Below are 22,006 nucleotides of genomic sequence, written 5' to 3' on the forward strand. Positions count from 1 at the left end.
AATGTTTGGCTTCCAGCAGAAGGTTGGGCACTTTGGCATCGTGTAGAAGCCTAATAGTTTTTTGTTTGTTTGTTTGTATGTTTTTAAAGAATGACACTTACAGTTTCTATCATTAGCTAGCTCTGCGCACTTAGTGAAATCATTTCCACTTCTCTTGCCTCAGTTTCCCCCACTTTAAAATGAGGAAATTGGACAAGAATTGTCCTAAAGCCTTTCCCAACAATAACATGCTGTGACAGAGCACTGTGGCCCAAACTCTCCAAAGTGAAGAATTAATATTTCCTTCATAGTATGATAAGAATGGGTTGTTCTTTTTAAAGAAGTGTTGACACTTGTTTGTGCAAATACATTCATATTGCCATCTCCACCTACTCATTGGGCCTGGAACCACAAGTTCACATACCAAAGAGAACTGAGAAGGGGTATGAGAGAAATATTTTCTAATTTATCAAGGCAGGAGAGTATCACACCCCATGTTTATCCCCTGAGTGTTTGCCATGGTTGTCCTCCCACTCTGCAGATGGGGAAGTTCTGGATGGCTTCTCTGGGCAGCACGAGGGTCAAGGAGGGCTGCCAATGCATTGAGAGAGATCATCACACTTGTCTGTCTCTTTACTTTCTTTGATTAGAATATGAAATGTGGGAGAAACCCTAAAGAAACTGTGAAGTTGAGAGCGTCCTTGCTCTCTGACCATGACCACAGCAAAGCCATGTTCCTCTGGTGGTTTCACTTGCTCTGCCCAGTCTTGATGGGTCTGAACAAATACGGTCTCCAAGGGAATGACATTAAACCTGACTTTTCCTCTCTGCCCACTGTTAAACCTTTTCTCTCTTCCATACCCACACTCTGCTCCTGCGGCAGATGTTGTAGGCTGGGCCCTGATCCCCCTAAGCAGCCAGTGCTCAGACCCTACCTGCTGTGAGAGGTGGCTGCTAATGACTCACAGATAGCTACCCCTTCCCCAGAGAACGGCCCCTGGAGGACAGAAACTGTCTCACCTGGGAAGATAAACTCCCTCCCTGGAGGCCTACAGCCAATACCTGATGTACATGGGCTATAGGAGGGTGACCTCCCTGCCTAAAAAGAAACATGTGTTCTATGTAGCACACATTCCAGAACCTTTCTCCCATGAATGAGACCAAGGCAAGGCCTTACCCAAGACCACATCCTTGCTAAGGCTTCTTCTCCTGCTCTATCCTGTGCCAGGCTCTGCTTCTAGGAACCCAGCTTATTCTGCTCATCTCTGCTCAGTCTGTCATTCCCCTTCTAGAAAAGCTAGAGCTAGTAGAGAGACTGCTTGGCTGCACGGCTGCCCTTTGGAGGTTTTATGTAATCCAACCAAATTTCCTCCATGGCTCATCTATATTTAAGGGGCTAGTGTGGTCTTTAGTGGGAATGTTTTCAGATCACTGGGGAGGAGAAAATGAGGTTATGTGCTGTAGTGGAGGAATATTGGCTCAGAATGAAGGGGAACTGGGTCCAGTACCATTACCAGTACTCCTTTGGACAGGGGATAAGTTTGTGTAGCTCTTGGTCTCAATTTACTCCCTTCTCAAGTGGAGAGATGGAGAAGGTGAGCTAAATGAAAGTCCCTTCATGCTCTACCATCCTAGGAGCTGATGATTCACACTTTCCATTTTTACCCAGAAGGAACATGCAGAAGAGAGATGTGTATGGAGTATACCCTAAACTATTACTCACTTTCTGCCTCCAAAGCAGAGAAGCTAAACACACATTTTAGTGATATTTATTCAGCATTTAGTGCCTTCAAAGAACTGGTTTTGGATAACATGATCTAAGCACCTAGTTTTTGGTGGAAGCTGGCAGGAGTGCTTCCTCATTTCATCCTGGCACCCACTCTCTTCTTGTCTCTCAGCATTCGCAGAATTGTATGAAAACCTGTTGAAAAAGGCAAAGTCTGCTCAGATCAGCATAGGACTCATCCGTAAAAAGGAGGTGCTTATTGAATCAATTGTGGGCCAATCAAACATTCATTTGAAAAGTGGACAGTTCATTTGTTTTTTCTTCCCTCTTCGTTTTCCAAAATGCCTTCACATCCATTCCTTCATCAAGTCACCCTGGTGACCATATAACATGCTACCCGGTTACTTGCTACCTTGCATTCTACCTCTATTTGAAAAACAAAGATACAGAGGAAAGGCATGGTTATGTGATTTGGATTTAAAGTCACAGAGCTTTAATGTCAAAAGTTGTCCTACAGCACACTTCTCAGGCTCTTAGCTGCCTGAATTTCTACCAAATTACATGACCTTTCTCAATGGTCTAGAGTTTGCTTATGTGTTCTCTAAGGATTTCCCATTCCTTGGAAGGTAGATACTTGTCATACAGAAGAAAGTGGTCTATGATGAAAGAAATTAGGGGAATGAATGCTATGGTAGCAGACTGTTTTATAATAAGACATCTTAAAGCCTAGTGCTACTTAAGTGTTCCAAGACAAGGCAATGCTTGTAACACTTCCAAACACACATGATCATATAGGTCTTTACTTCCAGATCATCTTGCATCTTGGAAAGCACTCTCAAAAGACATGTTCGTTGGTGTATACGACATCCACTATTTGGATATTTGGATGATTTTTGGTATCAAGTAAACATAACCTACAATTCAAATTATTTCAGTGACTAGTAACCTAGTGCCTCAGTTCTGTTTGTTTTTGTTTTGTTTTTGTTTTTATTTATTTTATAGACAGACAGACAAAGAGAGAGCTCACATGAGGGAGGGAAGGGGAGGGGCAGGGCAGAGAGAGAGTGAGAGAGATAATCTAGCATGGAGCCTGACGTGGGGCTGGATCTCACGATCCTGAGATCAAGACTTCAGTTGAAATCAAAAGTCCACAGCTTAACCAACTAAGCCACCCAAATGACCCTGGTTTTGTTTGTTTTTTGAGTACGTGCATGCCTATATGCTGGCAAACCCTACTTGGTTGCAATATGATGTCATTTCTAGACCTTTGTTTTTGAAAAGTTTGCCACAAAGGACTGACTGACCACTCTTGCACAACTGATTCAAATCTCAGCTTCATGAAGGCTGCAGTAGGCTAATGGAGCCTCATGATTTCCAACAATCTGGGCATTCAAGGCATTCTGAAACATCCTGTAACATCTCAACATTAAACCTTACCCATGCTGCTTTCCGCAGCCCTCCCAAACAGGTTGCCAGCCATCTATAATTACAAGCATTTAATTGTCCACATATAATAATTTTTCAACGACTGTTTTCACCATTATCTCCATGTAGACATATACTTCTTTCAATTAAATAGCAATGTTTATTGATGCAATGCTGGACTCACTTTATGCTCCTCTCCAGATTACTCTGCCCTTCATGTCTCAAGGTCTTGGACTTTGCTCATTGGAGAGCCCTGGCTGTTGTCACCCTGTTTTCTTTCACCACTGGCAGAAACTCAAGTGCCCTATACAGACTTTATTGGATTCTCAAAGGTTCAGGCCCTCTTCATTTTGGGACATGGGTAAAGCAGCATGAGGTGGTGGTTTGACCCTTTCTCAGAAGGCCTAACACAACGTGGTTGTAAGGTGTGTTGTAGGTATGCACATGTGCACGTGTGCTCAGGGGCTGAGGTTGGTGGGATTAACACCCAGTAAGACATTATCTGACCAGTAAGTGGCAGCAGGCAGAAAGCAGCCAACAGGAAAACTCTGCTTCTGTACCCCCCTACTCAATAGATTGTTCTGAGGTGCAGTGGCTCCTTGTGACGTCTGCAGAGCCCTTGTAGCAACCAGCCGTGTTTTCTTGTGGAGCTGTGGGCCACTCAGAAAGCACCACCTTTGACTTGCTCTGCCTGCCTCCCTTGCCCTACTCCCTATGCCCTGAAATCATACGCCTCCGGATGAAGTGTCGGCATTAAACCCTGCCTTAAGCTCTGTCCCAGGGAACGCACAGTTCCACACATATCCAAGGGTTTTCCCTACTTTTAAATCAATCATCCTCATAATCATAGCTCATATATACCAAACCTTATTACACACACTTTCACTCACAATACTTCTTACTTGCCATAGGAAGAGAATAAAATTCGGAAAGGCAACTGCTTATAACCCTTTGTTTAGTCTTAAGGGTCCTAAGGTAGATCTTCCCCAAAGTCTATCCTGTAGAGGGCAGATGTATAAGTTCGTTAAGAAAATAATTTTGCTCTAGACAAGAATGCTGCCAGGTTTTTATCACTGTTGAAGCATGATTAACTCATGATCTTCCACCCTCATTCTGTTCAAGGGATAAAATGCATTCAGATAAAAAGTGGGAATGCATCTGCATCCTAGGTTGCACACAGGCCTAGAAAGACAGATTAGTTTAGTAGTAAACTTTAACAAAGCAATAAAAAAAACTGATGAATTCTCTTTCCAAGGTAAAATTATACACAGCTCAATTTTTATGGAAACTTGTTTTTTTCCTGTGGTCTTAGATAATATATATTTTCCTGGGCTGGAAGTGTGAAGGATTTTTACAGTCATCTGTGGAGATGTTTTTATGAACTAGGACCATAGATTCTTTCTCTCGGAAGCTAGAAGCCCCCCTCTTCCCATAGGAGACTATGAGAGTCAGATAGAACAGAAGAGGCCATGCTAAGATAACAAGACAATTATCTTAGTGACTTATAACAGTAAAAGCTTGTTTCTTACGCTCCCTCTATGTGCATCAAGGGTTGGCAGGGGCTCTACTCCAAGTCATCCTCACTTTGGAAGCAGCCATCACCAGATCACTGCCAGTCACCTTGGCAGGTAAGAGAAGAGGTGCTTTATAACTCTTAAAGCTTCGACAGAAAGTGGCACAATTATTTCCATCCACATGTTAGTGAGCAAAGCAAGTCAGATGGCCACAGCTCATTTCAAAGGGGTTGATGGAAAATAGTTCAACCAAATGTCCTAAAGGAGTATTAGAATATTTGCTCTGGAAAACTGTGTGGAGGTTCCTCAAAGAGTTAAAAATAGACCTGCCCTACGACCCAGCAATTGCACTGCTGGGGATTTACCCCAAAGATACAGATGCAATGAAACGCCGGGACACCTGTGCCCCGATGTTTCTAGCAGCAATGTCCACAATAGCCAAACTGTGGAAGGAGCCTCGGTGTCCATCGAAAGATGAATGGATAAAGAAGATGTGGTCTATGTATACAATGGAATATTCCTCAGCCATTAGAAACGACAAATACCCACCATTTGCTTCAACGTGGATGGAACTGGAGGGTATTATGCTGAGTGAAGTAAGTCAGTCGGAGAAGGACAAACATTATATGTTCTCATTCATTTGGGGAATATAAATAATAGTGAAAGGGAATAGGAGGGAAGGGAGAAGAAATGTGTGGGAAATATCAGAAAGGGAGACAGAGCATAAAGACTCCTAACTCTGGGAAACGAACTAGGGGTGGTGGAAGGGGAGGAGGGCGGGGGGTGGGGGTGAATGAGTGACGGGCACTGAGGGGGGCACTTGACGGGATGAGCACTGGGTGTTATTCTGTATGTTGGCAAATTGAACACCAATAAAAAATAGATATATTTTTTAAAAAAAAGAATATTTGCTTTCAGGGGGATCCCTGGGTGGCTTGGCAGTTTGGCGCCTGCCTTTGGCCCAGGGCGCAATGCTGGGGTCCTGGGATCGAGTCCCACGTCGGGCTCCCAGCATGGAGCCTGCTTCTCCTTCTGCCTGTGTCTCTGCCTCTCTCTCTCTCTCTCTCTCTCTCATAAATAAATAAATACATCTTTAAAAAAAATATTTGCTTTCAGCCCTAATGACAGGTTCTATGCACTGTCACCAAATAAAGCAATTATATTCTGGGAATGGAAAGTCAGTATACATTTTATTCTATGTACAACTGGCCCTGTCTCAGGTCACAGTGGATACCTAGGGGTTCTCAGATATTGGAAGGTGCTACTGCACAAGCATAACACACTACAACTACCATTGTTTCTTACACTCACTCCTTCTTGGGTTGCCTCGTATACACATTATTTAAACCCCCCATACAAGAGGGAGGAGAATTGGACATCCTGCTCTGTGTTGAAGAGCTAAAGATGGGGAAAAAGAAATGCTTCCCAGGCCCCTTTTGGAGTGGAATGGCATTCAGAAATCATGTCCTAATTGTCCTACACCGTGCCGAGGGCTTCCTTCTCCTGTTTCTGCAGTCTTAGCCTCAGCAGTGGAAAGAAATCCCTAATGATTTGACATACAGAGTCCGTTGCATCTAGATGCATCAATCTTGTCTGGAAACCTTTGCAAATGCAATCCCCAAGTTCCCTGCAGACAGCATCCCGTCAACCTGGGAGTTGGTTTGTTTTCTGTGGTGCTTTCTTAGCAAAAAGCCATTTTTCCAGAGGGTTCCTGTGAATGGTTCCTATAAACTAGAGTTAAAAGACATCATGGCCAGAGGCCTTTTAAAGAAATTTCTGTTCTTTCTTCTCCAAGCTTTTAAAAGCTCACATCTTCAGAAGCCATTTTCTTTATCTATCAAAGCTAAGTAGAGAATTCTATAGGGCAGACAGGAGAGTTTTCTTTATAAAAAAAAAAGAAAGGAAGAAAGAGAAAAGAAAGAAAGAAAGAAAAAGAAAGAAAGAAAGAAAGAAAGAAAGAAAGAAAGAAAGAAAGAAAGAAAGAAAGAAAGAAAGAAAGAAAGAAAGAAGTCATAAAGCATTTTTAGGTACGGGAACCTAGAAGCTTTGATCCTGGGCATATTTTTATCACTCTATAAAAATGTCTTTGTTTCTTCTTCAACTCCATTAAATGGGACAAAGGAGAAAAGCACATTTCTGGTTTTCTCCTCTGAGGTTACTCCCCCTTGACACTGCCCACACGCCCAGAGGTTAGTGCATTAGCATCACCAAGATCCACAAAGGTCTTGCCTCCCTGCTCATCACCTTTTAGATCCTCTCTGGCTGCTTGGAAAGCAGGCAGCAGTTTAATGAGACAAATCCCCCTTGGAGACTCCTCTTTCCTCTAGGAATTCAGTAAGTGCTTTATATAAAACAGTAATAGGATGGCTCAGCCAGACTCTCTGGCTCACATACACTAACTGGTGCTCCCTTTGGGAAGGAGAAGCAGGTAGCCGAGTGATAAGGCCATTAGGACTGACTACGTCCCTTGAGCTGCTAGTCCCTGAAGCCACTTTTCTTGCCTGTTGTTAAGTATGAAAGGAAGTCGGTGAACAGCTGATCAGAACAGGCTTCCTGGTGGGATATAAAGATGTCCATGGGCAAACTCTGGATAATAACGGGCAGAGAGTGATTTAGTGCTGTGATTATTGCTTAGTGCAGGCCGGAAGTACCGGGCCCCGGAAGCTCAGAGGAGCTACAGAGGAGTGATGAGTGAGAAAGCAGACATGCTGGCCCCTCGCAGGTGAGAGTACCTGCTCCCAACATCAGAAGAGGGGATCCTCTGGGAGGCCTTAGCAACGCCTCCCAGAACTCCAGGAGATGGCAGGTAAAAAGGATCACATCTGTGAGAATGTCTCTCCTCCTTACATTATCGCTTCACCTTTGCCCTCTGAATTTATAGAGTTGTGGCTTCCTTATGACTCCGGACTTTAGGGGTACCCAGGCCTCTGCCTCTGCTGGATTCTTTTCCCTAAGATGTTGAAAGACCTCAGTGTTGTGAGATCTCAGCAATTGTAAGATCGACAACTGGAGTTAGGAGAAGCTAGTTAAAGCCCTGAGTAGTGTAACAATGGGAGAAGGGGTCGGCATGGAGCTTGGGGTGGAAGTTGGTGGAGCAGAATAAAGAGTGACATGCATAGAGTTGTACTTTTCTTTTTCTTTCTCTTTCTGTTCTTTTTTTTCTTTTGGCATGATATTTATTGATAACTTCCTATCAACTGCACAAATAAGAAATTCTGTTCAACCAGCGAGATGATTTTAAAATATGTCCACAAATTCATTCATATGCCTCCTTTTCAGAAATGGAGACTAATTCCCCTCTCCTTGAGTATGGACTGGCCTTAGAGCTTTCTAACAAACAGAATAAAGCACACAGAGTGACTTTGGAGACTAGATCATAGAAGGCCCTGTGGCTTTACTTTTGTTCTTTTTCATTCTCCTACCTGGAACATTTGTTCTGGGAGCAGCCAGCTGCCATGTCATGAAAACCCTCAGGCAGCCTATGGAGAGGTCTGTCCACACTGTAAAGAACTGAACCTTCTGGCAACAGCAATGTGAGTACACCATTTTGGAAGCAGATCCTCCAGCTGCAGTCAAGCTTTCATTGCCCATAGTCCCAGTCAACATCCTGATCGCAACCTCACAAGAGACTCCGTGCTTGACCACCCAGCTAAGCCACTCGCAAATTTCTGACCAGCCAGCAGAAATGTGAGACAAGATGCCTACAGTTTTAAGACACCAAGTTTTAGGATGCTTTGTTTACGCAGAAATAAATATCTCCAACAACAGGACTGTAGTCACTATGATGCAGACTGTGTCCAAAGTAACAGATGACCATTAATAAGTCTGAACCGATGTTCCTCTACTTAATGCCACAGTTCATTAGCACCTCAAAAACTTGAAGAGGAATACAAAGAAAATGAGCCAAAAGCTTTCCATTCAGTGTTTGTTCTTGGCAAGATGAGTTTGTTATTTAAGACATCTCAAAATTTGTCCCAGTCTATTTTTCCTTGGGCCAGGTGAAAAAGCCCTCCCATTGAAGCAATAGCCAAAGCTGTGGTTACTTATTCATGTGATCATCCTTCAAGTAATTTAGAGGACATATTTTCCTACTCTGGGTTTAGAAATCCTCAGATTGGCAAAATTGGAACAGAAGGGAAGAAGGAAAGGAGGAAAAGAGGAGAGAGAAATGAGTAAAGGTAAGATCTATAGTTTATATTAGCTTGTCTGTGAAGCACCAAAAAAAAGTAAGGAAATTTCATATTCTAGCAGCTAGGGAAAAGGTGTCCTCCCGCAGTTCAAGTTTTTATGAATTTTGTCCCTAAGCTTTTCATACCTACCTTGATTTATTAGCCTTTCTCAGCATTATATCTTGTAGACCTGCCAGCAGAACACAGTGGAATGAAACATCTGGCAAATTTTCCCAGATCCTATTATGAAATATCTTCAATTTTCAATTCACTGAAAAGTAAACAAGTCATTGTCTTCCCCAGAAGTGATTCACTTTGCTGTCAGAACCCATAGGCCATAGGCGATGGAGGTTTCCGAGTCCTTCCCAGGGCTGATGGGCACGTGGGGCGCTGTCTCTTTGCAGCCTGGGTTAGCTGCGGGGTTAAGTAACTCCTGGATGTTTTACCTAAACAAATACATCTGCTTGCTCAGTGAAGGGGTTATTTTTTTTTTTTAATTTCCAAGTGATCTGCTTTGATGCAATTAAAGGATCATTTATGAACTGACATTATATCAGCAAATAGTAATTGCTTAATTTCTGCAAAAATGTCTAGTGTCTTTTCCATTCCAACTTTTCAAACCTCCCCCCACCCAATGCACACACACACACTGCTAGGCTTCAAAAAGGCAACGACGATAACATGGCCTCCTCCCACTGCTTATAGTATCACATAGCCAGATTCTTTTCCAAAGGGAAGATCTTTTCAATGTCAGTCTGTCCTGAACTTGAATTTAAATGCACAGTATTCCTAAAGTCATTGTATTCATTAAACAGAAAACAATGTCAAATTACTGGAAAAGAGACTATGATGCTGGTGAGTATTTCCAGGGATTTTTTTTTCTAATAAGGCACCTTTATAGACATAATACACTGAGATACTAAGCAGATACACCTGAATGGCAGACAGGGAGGACTGAGCCGTAAGGACTTGAAACAAGCACCCACTAGCTTTCAAATGCACTGAGCTTCTGCCAAGACACTGAATGACTTGGAACCAGATGATTCTGTAACGACGTGGATGGAGAAACTGAGGTCGAATACGGGAAAGACATTTAGTTTGTGTTTCACATCAGTGATGTCAGTATGATGCAAACAATTCAGATGTAAGATGTCGGGAAAGAAGGCAAAGATAAACAACTCCCAAATTAGAGTAGCTTAGTTGATCCTAAAATCTCCACAGCAACCCCACTGCAGAGACCCAGAAATGACCTACAACACGACATTTTAACTATTGCCAGCATCTGATCCATTTGACTCATCCAAGGCTGTCTCAGCAATCCACAAAGTGGAAGTCCTTCTTTCACCAAGATGAGGTCAGCTTCATCCTCAGAGAGATTAAATTATCTCATGAAGAGGGGCAGCTATGAGTAAGTCCTTTTAATTTGCTACCCTGGGTGGAAGCACAGCACTGGGCACATCACAAGCATTCAATAAATATTTGCTGAAGTGAAAAGATGGAATAGTTACCATCATTTTGGATCACACCCTCTACATTAGCTATCGACTTCTTCCCTCCTTCTTCCTTTTGAAGCTAAATGAAGGCAGAGAGAGGCTCCAGCACTCCCCAAAGCGCCTTTCGTGAAGGAAATGAGCCAGCTGGAAAGCTTCAAACTTCAGGTCTCTAGGAATATTGTTCCTGCAGTTTCTCTGTCTTTCTCTCATTTTGATTTCACCTTAATAAGCACTAAGCCTATTAATGCTTCCACCCAGGGTAGCAAGCCAGGGAGAGAAGAAGGAACACAACCTGCATTTTGCCTTTCCTTTTCTCAGAGAGCCAAATTATGTTATTTTTGTAAAAGCATCTCTCCTCTTTCCTATCATCAGCTTCAGTCATCTCTCCTAGTTGATGGTGGAACGTCTCAGCGTGGGGGCTGCTTATCTTGGTGGGGATCTGGCGGTGGGCTTTTAACGTTGCCCCAAGCTGAGCTGGATGTCTGGAATTCCCAGTGCTAGTTATTTAAAATTTTTTTTAAAAATGGAATAAATAAAACTAAAGGATAGAACGAAGAGCCATTGCCATCTCCTCTGGTGCACTGGTGTAGAAAATGCTCGTGAAGATTTTCATTCTCAGCTCCGGTTTCTCATTCCTTACAGTGGAAGAAAGAGCATCCTCATCACCTCGGAGCTTCACAGGCCCGACGCTCATGCTCAGTTTTTTTTTTGTAAATATTGTAATAAGCACCTGGAACGGAGGACAAAGGCATGGGCGAACGTTAAAGGCAGCCCGAGAGGGCTCCAACCAGTAGGATTTTCTTCTGTCCTGAATACTTATCCTTCTTATGGAGACTGTTTGAAAATGCTAATCCAGGTTTGTTGATAGTTGGCCTCAGCCTGCAGCCAGCCAGGCAGCCACCAGTGACCTTGTTTTCTTCTCCAGACTCATCTATGGGTCAGAAGTCTCATAGAAAGAGTTTGCCAGAGTGTAAAACCAAGGGCAGTTGACGCTGGAGCTAACAGCAAATGGCCCTGGTGTCTTCTTATTTTATATGGGGGGGAGGGGGGTGGGGGGAGCAAAGCTTATTCCCAAACCGCTTTAGGAGAGACCAGCCTTTGGAAAACAGCAGTCTCAGGAAGCACCAGATGAGGCTCCACCTGGCAGTAAGGAGAGCCGTGGGTCCTTCACGGGAGGCCTCATCAGGACCAGGGAGGGGAGCCCGCGTGAAAGCCGCTGGGCAGATGCAAAGCCTTTAAGGCAAACGTGCGGGCTCCCGTGTGCGGCCAGCGCTCCCAGGGTTGCTGCGCTTGGGGCTCCGCGGCTGGAGGGAGGGCCCTAACGGGCAGAGGCAGCCGCTGGCTCATCTAACCACAGTGCTCGTAAGATTGGGAAAGTAGGTGACTCCACAGCCAGGCCAGAGGACGTGCGGGCAGGGCACGGACTGGCTGCATTGTCCCCAGTGTCCATCTAGCCCTGCGTTATGCTGTGTTCCCCCAATGGCCAGCTCCCTAGACCAACCTGATGGTCACCACAAATGGAAAGCCAGTAGCACACAGGCAAAGTGTATCTAGTTTATAAAGAGAAGAGTGTCCAAGTACATCTAGAGGAAGCCAACCCCCCGTGAGAGAAGGGAGCAAGGGAAGGACAACAAGAACAACCACAAAACAAGTAACAACATGGGAGTAAGTGGGTACCTGTATCAACAGAAGGCTGAGCTTCCAGAAACGTCTAGCCCGAATGGCACCAAGGGCAGGAAAACGAATTTGAAGCTTAAAATAAACAGAGCTGAAGGGAAGGAACAAATACTGTTTGGGGAAACCCAAGGCAGTTTGTCAGCCTGAAGGGGGGCGGTTTCCACGTGTGTGGAAATCATGAGCGAGGACGGACAGGCGTTGGGGTGTTTGTTAGCGGGACAAGGGCGCGGAACGGGGTTGTCAAGGCAAAGGTTAACTGTCCTGCATGGTAAGGCCATGATGAGATTGGGGGGGGGGGGGACTGGGTCCCAGCGAGAAGATGGGGAAGCCAGAGGCCGAGGAAGGAGCTCCTGTGAAAGGACTCCCGGTGATGGGGAGCCCCACCCTGAGACCTCAGCCGCCCTGGGGCCCCCCGCCAGGATCGGGCATCTCCAGCCTGTGCTACCTGCCCCCCCCCGCCTTTCCTCGGGCCTTCTCCAGAGCTTGATGAGCCATTAAGTTGAAGGTCCACCCGGTGACACCACCACTGCGTTGAGCTGTGCTCACGGGTCGCAGGACCCCAGAGGCCGAAGGGGACTGAGAAAAGTGAGCCAGGGTCGGAGAGCCCGCTCACAGGTGACACCATGGCACACGGGGACCACTGAGGAATTCTCAGAAATGTCCAGGAGGACACTACAGAGTGGCGGCCAAGATGAAGGGTGGGCTGGAGTTATCTTCCTTTATTTTTTTATTTTATTTATTTATTTTTTTATCTTCCTTTAATAGTAAAACTAAAGCTAACCTGGAACCCGTCTAGGACTGGATACTGTGTCCCCTGACCGTTGAGTGCTCCTCCTAGAAGCCACTTTGCTGTGTGAGCGCGGTGGTGGCCACAGGACCAAGCGTGGCAGGGTAGACTAACCACGTCTAGCTCAAAAAAGGCTGATTTACTGCCTCTGCCGTCGTGTAATGCCTGGGCAGGCTTCTCGACTCCCTGACTCCTCCCTCCGGTGTCTCCCTCGGACCCTGTGGCTGCGCAGCAATTAGCAGGCCCAGTGGGTGCAGGGCCTGCCAAGCCGGCGGCCACGCCATCAGTCAGCAACTTACCCCCGCCAAGGAGCGTGGGAGGCTGTGATGATTTATTAGATGCATTATTTCCACCAATATGAGTAAACAGGCCAAACAATTTTTTTTAAAGGCCAGCAATGAAACTACTACTCCTGACGTACCATCAGCTGAAATAAAATGAAATAAAATGATCGGTGGAAGAGTTTTCATGTGATCTCATGCTAAATGTGTAACGGTGTAAGGTTAAATTGCTTTCTGCTCTCTGTTCTTTTTGTCTTATGGTCTGATACTCTGTGATATCATCTCATGATATATATCTTCCATCACTAAAACCAGAGAAAATTACTTCATTGTCCTGAGACTTGATGAAAGTCTCATTTTGGTTGTGTTCTTTAAGTTGCGATATTGGGGGCAATTTTTTTTCTGTTCTTCTTCTTTTTACTGGGTTGGATTAACATGCAGATAAGGAGTTCTGATAAATGCATATACCTGTGTAACCACTTCCTTAATCAAGGTGTAGAATATCTTCATCATCCCGGAGAGCGGCCTGTGTCTCTTTCTGATTATTCCCAGCCATTTCCGTCCCCTGAATGGTAACCACTGTTCTGATTACAAAGGTTAGTTTTCTCTGATCTTGAACTTCATATCAATAGAAACTTACCGTACATGGTCTTTAGTGTTCAATTCTTTTACTTAATAAGTTTTGAATACTCATCCATGTTGTTGCATGTGTAAATAATTTGCTCATTTTTATTGTTGAGTTGTGTTCCATTATATATATGTACTACAATTTGTATAGTCCTTCTCCTGTTGATGGATATTTGGGTAGTTTCCAGATTGAGGTTATTATGAATAGAGCAGCTAGAGATTCTTATGCAAGTGTTTTTGTGGGTATGTTTTCCCTTCTCTTGGGTAAGAGTAGAATGGCAAGATCAAGGGTAGCTGTATGTTTAACATTATAAGGAACTGCTAAATAGTTTTCCAAAGTGGTATGACATTTTTCATTTCCACCAGCAGAGTCTGGTTGTTCCTATCCTAGATATACTATTTGACTTAAGCCATTCTAGTCGATGTGAAATGGCATTTCATTGTGGTTTTATTTTTCATTTTCCTAATGATAATGATGCTAAGCCTTTTTTCATGTGATTATTGGCCACTAGCATATTTCTTTTGAGAAGTGTCTATTCAAATATTTTCCTCACTTCATTATCAAATTGTCTTTTTATTATTTGTTATTTACAGAAATTTCTATATATTCTAGACACAAGCCCTTTGCCATGTTGTGAATATACTCTCTAGTCTGTGGCTTATCTTTTCGTTTTCTTAACAGTATTTCAAAATAATTTTTAAATTTCGATAAAGTCCAATTTATCAACTCTTTTATATTTAGCATTTTTTATTCACTTTAGAAAATTCTTTGTTTACCTGTTTGGGTGATTTTTTTCTGAAATTTCTCTCTTTTTTTTTTAAGATTTTATTTATTTATTCATGAGAGACACAGAGAGAGTGACAGAGACATAGGCAGAGGGAGAGGCAGGCTCCATACAGGGAGCCCAATGTGGGACTCGATCCCAGGACTCCAGGATCACACCCAGAGCCGAAGCAGATGCTCAACTGCTGATCCACCCAGTCGTCCCTTTTCTGAAACTTCCTAGAGAACATTATCTGAGTATACTCAATAATAAAAATTTCCTGATTACCTATGTTCACAAAGTATGTCTTTATTTTCATTATTCTCACTTTAATGACCCAAATGTGGTCATATGCTAGTAAATTGGCTTTCTTGGGCAGGGGGAGGAAAAGAAGCCCTGATTTATGTAGCATTTGCCAATTTCCATGGTGTAAACATTCCCACAATGATTTATTTTATGCTACCAATTGTTTCACAAGTGACTTGCAAAATTCCTGAGTATTTAACAATCAGCTCTTGCTAGCTATTATGATTCCCTGCATGATCACTGCAAATACTATAAGAAAAACAAGCAGCAAGAGGTGAACCCCTGGGGAAGGGCTATTCTCAGGGACATTGGAAAGGCGCCACATTTTGAGGGATATCTGGCCACAAAAATCAGAGAGTCGCTGGCCACGACTAACAGTAGAACCTGACCTGACTTCCAAATTGTGGCTGATATAAATAAAAGCGCAGATATGCATGTGTAGGAGTTAATAAAATAAACACTACAAATGAGGAACCCATGGTGTATAAGAGCAGAAGCTCTGCCGATATTCTCATTTTGGGGAACATCAAGAGTCACCTTCTTCCTAAAAATGACTAGATGAGAGGACGGAAGATGGACATTTAGACTATAGAAAAAGGGTGCAGAATAGCAGTCAATAGGGAGTGATTGATGGAGTGACCCCTGACTACATCTTGCATAGGGTGTTCACGTGGAGTGGGAATTTAACATTAAACAGCCAAAGCCCAGTGAGATAGTAAGTGAATGCATTTCATCCACAGCTGCTGTGGCCTGGTGGTAGGCTTGATGTTGTGACACGGGAAAGGGCTGTGGAATCAGGACCTTTGAGTCGTAAGAAAGAGCCTCACAAATGATGAGCCTTCTCATCAAGAAGATAAGAAAATTTACAACAAATTTACAATTTGTAACCTCCCATCACAGCAGTAAGAAGAAGGAGACTTTTCACAGCAATCATTCTATAAAGAGTTTTCATGTTAGAGCAGAAAAAACCTGGATATTTATAGCTATGCATGGTTTTCTGCACCAGCAATAATGGATACAGAGTAAGGGAAACACATTTTAAAATCTTTATTCCTTCAAAATTAAGGTTTGGCCAATTATGAACTGAGCTTTAGAAGTATTTCCATTTTCCATATTATATGTCTTATATATTCAATGTATATTTTATATGTACATTTTATTTATTCTACTAAGTATATCACATATGTAAGCATACATATTTTTTAAAGATAGTTTTATTTATTTATTTATTTATTTATTTATTTATTTATTTATTTAAAAGAGAGAGAGAGAGAGAGAGAGAGGCAGAGACACAGGCAGAGGGAGAAGCAGGCTCCATGCAGGGAGCCTGACGTGGGACTCGATCCCAAGTCTCCAGGATCATGCCCTGGGCCGAAGACAGTGCTAAACCGCTGAGCTACCCGGGCTGCCCAAGTATACATTTTAACTTCGTTCAGATGGTAATCATAACATGAATGCACTTCTACTCATCATCCAGCTTAACTAATAGAACATCTCCAGGGCACCTGGGTGGTTTAATCAGTTAAGTGTCCAACACTTGATTTGGACTCGGGTCATGATCTCAGGGACATCCGGCTCCCTGCTCAGTGGGGAATCTGCTTGAGATTCCCTCTCTCCCTCTTCTTCTGCCCCTCTCCACCACACTTGCTCTCTCTTTCTAAATAATTAAATAAGTCTTTTTAAAAATTTAAAAAATCACCAACGTCAATACTCAGTGTCCATCCCTTGGTCCATTTCCCTCACTCCTTCCAACTGTTCTCCATTTCAGGCCCCAGTGGTTTTCCTAGGCAGCCATTCTTCAGAGAGAATTTAATGCAGGGAATTGGTAACCCAAGTGATGGAGCAGCTAAGTATCAACCAGGAGATAACGAGAGATGAGCAACAGCAGGAAGCCAGTATCACACCCAGGCAAGAGAGACAAAGGGAGAAGGGAGTGTTACCGGAGTAAGAGGTTGGGTCATGTCCAGGGAATCTTATCTGGTGAGAGCCAGAGTCAAGGAGGAGACATGGCTACTGCCAGAGAAAACATCCAAGACAGAGTAAAGGGAAGAAACAGCTGGGCATCTTTCTTACCCTGCTCTGCAGCCTTCTGTTAGTGTCTTCCACCAGGTAAGTTCAGCCGGCAGCCAACTGACCTGGGGGCCTGTAATGTGGAGCAGAGCAGAGGGGGATGAGGAATGAATCTGAAATACAGAATGGGTACAGTGTGGAGGCAAGGAAATCTTTCATCTTTGGCAGAGTTAAGTAAACATGAATATCATGTGTGTGAAAACAGTCTAAACGCCCAACAGTAGATAAATGTTTAATTACAAAATATTATGTGGGCTTCAAAAAACACTATTTCAAAGAAATTCATAATTATGAAAAAGTTTAATGTTTAAGTAAAAATATAGAAAAATATTGAATATAAAGTTCAAATTATAATTTGAAAATAAATGCACACTGATGTAATAATACCAAATATGGTGCATTATTTCAACTACTTAAACTATACACAGAAAATAAAGGGGAAGTTGAATACCAAAAGGTAAATAATGCTCTGTTTTGAAATAACGGGTATTTGTATTTTCTTATTTATGTGTTTTTGTATTAGCAAATGTTCAACACCAAGTGCCTATTACTTTTACAACGAGATCAGAAGGTTATCCTCCTCAGCACCTGGAATATGGAAGTTCCCAGGGAACTTATCTGCCATCCAGGAACATTTATTAGAGTAGCCATGATGCTCTCATGCTTCTTAAAGTATTTACAGTTTGTAAAGCATTTTTAGTATTCTTTTGTAATAACCACATAGGCTAAGTTTTCCTTCCTTACAGATAAAGAAATGGAAACAATACAAGGTAAAACTGGTAATAAAAGGCAGAGCCAAAGTCACAGTGCTGGCCTTGATGTCCCTTGTCCAAGGACACTATGAGAATCATTAGTGCTTGTCTCTGAATATTTCATACTCTCTTTTCTCAAGACACATGGCAGGAATTCCCCATCTCCTGGGAAGTAATGGTCATATGATTTGCTTTGGCCAGTGAAATGTGAGCAGAAATGCTATCCTTCACATCCTGGTAGAAACTTTAAAGCCAGTGTGCAATTGATCACAATCTCTTCCTATAACTCTGGAAATCACAGGAACACATTTAGAAATAAAGCTTCCATCAGGTTAGGTCTCTGAGATCTCCATCTGTCTACCTTCTTTGGGCATATTGCACGAAAAAGAACTAAGCTTTTGCTATGTTAAGCCACCAAGATTTTGAGGATCCTTGTTTGTACATCCTAACAACCCATTTGGATCAAAATAGAAATTATTCTCTTCACAGCTCAAAACTGGGTATCTTATATTCCCATCTATTCTCAAAGACAATTGGCTAGTAACTGTTGGTAGCAACAGCACATGTTGTCAACAAATATAAATATTAGAGCAAAAAAGTCAAAGATATATTTTTAAATTATTTCTGATTAGTTCATAAGTGGTAAAGAAGTAATTGCCAAATTTCAATGAGAGATGGCAATAACAAACATGGTTTGGATAAAAACTCTTAGCACTGTGCTTTCGCTCTTTGCCTTCCCTTTTTAAATAGATATTTCTTGGTTTATTTATTTCCTTTAACAAAAAGACACTAAGGCAGTCACAAATATGTAGGTGATCTGAAGGAGGCCAGGCCCAGGAAGAGGCTGGGCTTGTACCAGGAGCGCAGTAGCCAGGTGAGGTCAGGAGATTGGTTACATGCAGGGGAATAGAAATACAGGGTGCCAACCTTCTCACTGTCAGGGAAAGGAAGTATAAGTATAGAAAGATGGGAAGCTAGAATAAACCCTGTGGTGTTGTACTGGAATCAGGAGTATCAGTGAGGGAGAACCTGGGTGGCTCAGGTTAAGTGTCCGATGCTGGATTTCAGCTCAGGTCATGATCTCAGAGCCTCAGCCCCATATCAGGCTCCCTGCTCAGTGGGGAGTCTGCTTGAAGATTCTCTCCTTCTCCCTTGGCCCTTCCCCCAGATTGCATCCTCTCTCTCCCAAATAAATAAATAAATAAATAAATAAATAAATAAATCTTTAAAAAAATAAGAAGTATCAATGAGCACCCATAGTTTTCAATATAGTTAGAAGGAGAATAAATACGTGTATGTATACACACATAGGTATACACACACACACATATATATACACACTTACACATATATACATATATATATATAAATGACTGGTTTTCCAGGGTTGGGTCAGGCAAAGAACAAGATGAGTCCAGGACATCTTTTTATAACCGAAACCGAGGAAATGATAGGGCAGTGATGGAGACATGCCAAAAGCTCCCATATACAGGGCTTCCATTGACCGAACTTGGACAATTTGAGCATCAAAATAGATATTATGAGAGTGCATTACAACATATTGAATAAAATAGGAAGCCTTGAGCCCACACCGATATAAATAAATGAATGAATAAATTAATGAGCTGAGAAGGAAAATTTTTTTAGGATAAGAAATCAACTAATGAATGTAGAAGGAATGGTATTATTGAATACCTGCAATTTCCATCACAGTAATAATCAATTCAGGCAAAAAATACACCAAAGGATTCTAAAACTTGTGGGCAAAAATTGGATGAGAAATAGGATTTTACATAGTCTCAAAATATCAACCCACAATGCATTTATCACAGCATCTATGATATCCCCTCCATAAGATCATGAGGAAACACTACAGAACCTACACTGAGGAAAATTCTATAAAGCGACTGGACTACAGTCTTAAGAATGTCAAGGTCATGGGGATTAGGGAAGACTAAGGAACATTCCAGATTAAAAGACTGGGGATACTGACAACTGGCTCAGTGGATGCACTTCATGTGGACCTTCTGCTATAAGGGATGTTGATGAGACATTTATCAAAACTTGAATGGCGCTCTGAGTCAAGAGTACATGGGAAGTTTTTCTACTATTATTGCAACTTTTCTGTAAGTTGAAACTGTCAAAATAAAATGTTAACCAAATCTCTTTGCATGGTAGAGAGGTTTCCAGTAACCAATAAAGAGAGGATGAGAAGCATGAAGGGGACACTGTGCCTGGGAGAGACCATAAGGCATTGCCAAAATTGCTCACAGTATTGTCCAACTAAATCAACCTCTCGTGAGATCCTGCTGTTTCACCATGGTGAATGGTGATGGAGACTGAGGTTGGGGTGGGGTGGGTAAAGAGACTTTCCAATTTCTGGAAATTCTGTTTTGCACAATTAGGTAAGAGAAATTTAGTGAGCATAGGCAAGAGAAGGAGGAGGTAAGGACACAGAGGTAAATGAATGGATTCCAAGAAAAGCTATGAGCCAAGCAGCTAAGCAGACAGCAGACCCCTGGTGAGAAAGGCCAGAGAAGTAAGCATTGGAGCAAGAGCCTGGGGCGGGAGGAGCCTCTGCAAAGAACAAGAAAGGAAAAGTGAGGGTTTGAAAAGCAAAAATTAGGTAGCTAGTGTGTAGAACTGGATGCAAAGAAGTCACATCAGAGAACTGAAGCAACGATATGTAAAAACTAAAGACAAAAATTAAAAATATGTCAAGTTGATAAGAAGGGGAAGTTCGTAAGTCCTTAGAGTGATAGGTAGATTATTTATTGGTGTTAGAAACTGAGATTACAGAAAACTGAAAGAAATTCTGTGTCTGAGCATTCATGGGAAAGGCTGGCAGATAGGAAATAGGAATACACTTTAGGAGGGGAAAAAGTACAGCCAGAAAATGTAAGGAGGCATAAATAGTTGATGGTATAAGGATTATACTACCTGGAATGTGATGAGACCTAAGGTTTGGAATGACCACAGCCTAGTATTCAAAAGTGGCAGAAATAATTTAAAAAACAGAAATATTTCCATTTAAAATAGCATCCTAACAAGAAGGAAATCTGTTCAATATCTTACTCAGTAACTAGATGAACATCAAGTGCCCAAAACATCATTTGGAATCAGAGGGAGCAAGACGAAAGAAGGAAAGGCCTACCCAGCATTCCTAGTCAGTCTCCTCAGGATCCTGCTCAGGCTCCTGGTCAGGCTTTTGGTGGGAAGACACACAAAATATTCCTTGCAAAAAAAAAAAAAATATATTCCTTGCACAGCCTGAGAACATTTGGATCCTCAGTCCCCCGTACAAGCACCAGTTATCTAGCAGTCGCTCGATCAATGTTGTTTTAACTGCCTGAAGAATAGAGGTTTCTCTTAAAGGATAAAGACAAACAAAGAAAAGAGAAATCTATTATTATTTGAAATCTCTGAGAGAATATCAGGAATAAATAATTACAAAGTAAAAAGTTACCTTTGAGATTTCATTTTAAAACATTTTGAAACAAACACTTGGGAAGATTTTGGCCAATAATTTATTACTCTAAATTGAAAGTCTGGTAACCATTTCTAGCCTGTTTTAAGAGAGTACTATATAAAATTTCAAAAAGACCCTGACTATGGAAAAGAAAGAAATGATTTTGGAAAGTTTTTCTTTTCTTTTCTTTTCTTTTCTTTTCTTTTCTTTTCTTTTCTTTTCTTTTCTTTTCTTTCTTTTCTTTTCTTTTCTTTCTTTTCTTTCCTTTTCTTTTCTTCTTTTCTTTTCTTTTCTTTCTTTTTTCTTTCCTTTCCTTTTCTTTTCTTTCTTTCTTTCTTTCTTCCTTTCTTTCCTTCCTTCCTTCCTTCCTTCCTTCCTTCCTTCCTTCCTTCCTTCCTTCTTTTTCTTCTTTCTTTTTGAAAGGCAAAAGTGAAAAGCTGTCCTCCTCTGATAAGGAAGACCAAATTTCAAGGAAATCAGTAAAGATAGAATCTTGAAAGTCATAAAGAATAGCAGACCATCCTGAAAGGTAAAAGGGCAGAGGGGGCTGTCAATTTGATTACTTCTGTTGACCTCTGTTGATTGAGAAATGCTGGCAGTTGAGGCTAAATGGCCAGAGGGAACCAGATATCAGGTTGTCCTAAGTTTAAAAAAGCCATAGTCATATCACGATAATGGACTATATTAGTCAGGATTCTCCAGAGAAACAGAACTAATTGGATGTATATAAAGAGATTTATTGTAAGAAACTAGCTCACACAATTGTGGAGGCTGGGAAGTCCCACAACTTGCTGTCCATGATTTGGGGACATAGGAAAGAAAGCTGGTGATATAAACTCCAATCTGAGTCCAAAGGCCTGAGAACCAGGAGCACCAATGGTGTCTCAGTCTGAAGGCAAAAGACTGAAGTTTCAGCTCAAGCAGTCGGGCAGAGAGAGAGAGAAAGAGAGAGAGAATTCAGGTTGGA

General features: G+C 42.1%; 1 protein-coding gene across 46 annotated transcripts in view; it reads right to left on the reverse strand.

Annotated features, from left to right (window-relative positions):
- The window catches only part of LOC111093333, a 49,434-nt gene that overhangs the window by 19,897 nt on the left and 7,531 nt on the right, over positions 1-22,006 (reverse strand). For 7 of the 46 annotated variants that reach the window (XR_005381620.1, XR_005381624.1, XR_005381625.1 and 4 more), the window contains 3 exons: positions 16,822-16,891; positions 8,964-9,003; positions 1,805-1,900 (listed from right to left, as the gene is read on the reverse strand). Coding sequence is in view for 24 of the 46 variants with exons in the window: in XM_038580338.1 (XP_038436266.1) it covers positions 1,805-1,900; positions 8,964-8,989 (122 nt within the window). In the remaining 22 variants the exon portion in view is untranslated. Of the gene's footprint in view, positions 1-1,702; positions 1,901-8,963; positions 9,085-16,821; positions 16,932-20,724; positions 20,939-22,006 lie in introns of all 46 variants that reach the window. The other 39 variants (XR_005381616.1, XR_005381610.1, XR_005381612.1 and 36 more) reach the window with 17 other exon arrangements.

The sequence above is a fragment of the Canis lupus genome, chromosome 30 (assembly GCF_011100685.1).
Source record: "Canis lupus familiaris isolate Mischka breed German Shepherd chromosome 30, alternate assembly UU_Cfam_GSD_1.0, whole genome shotgun sequence".
In the NCBI taxonomy this organism is placed as follows: Eukaryota; Metazoa; Chordata; class Mammalia; order Carnivora; family Canidae; genus Canis; species Canis lupus.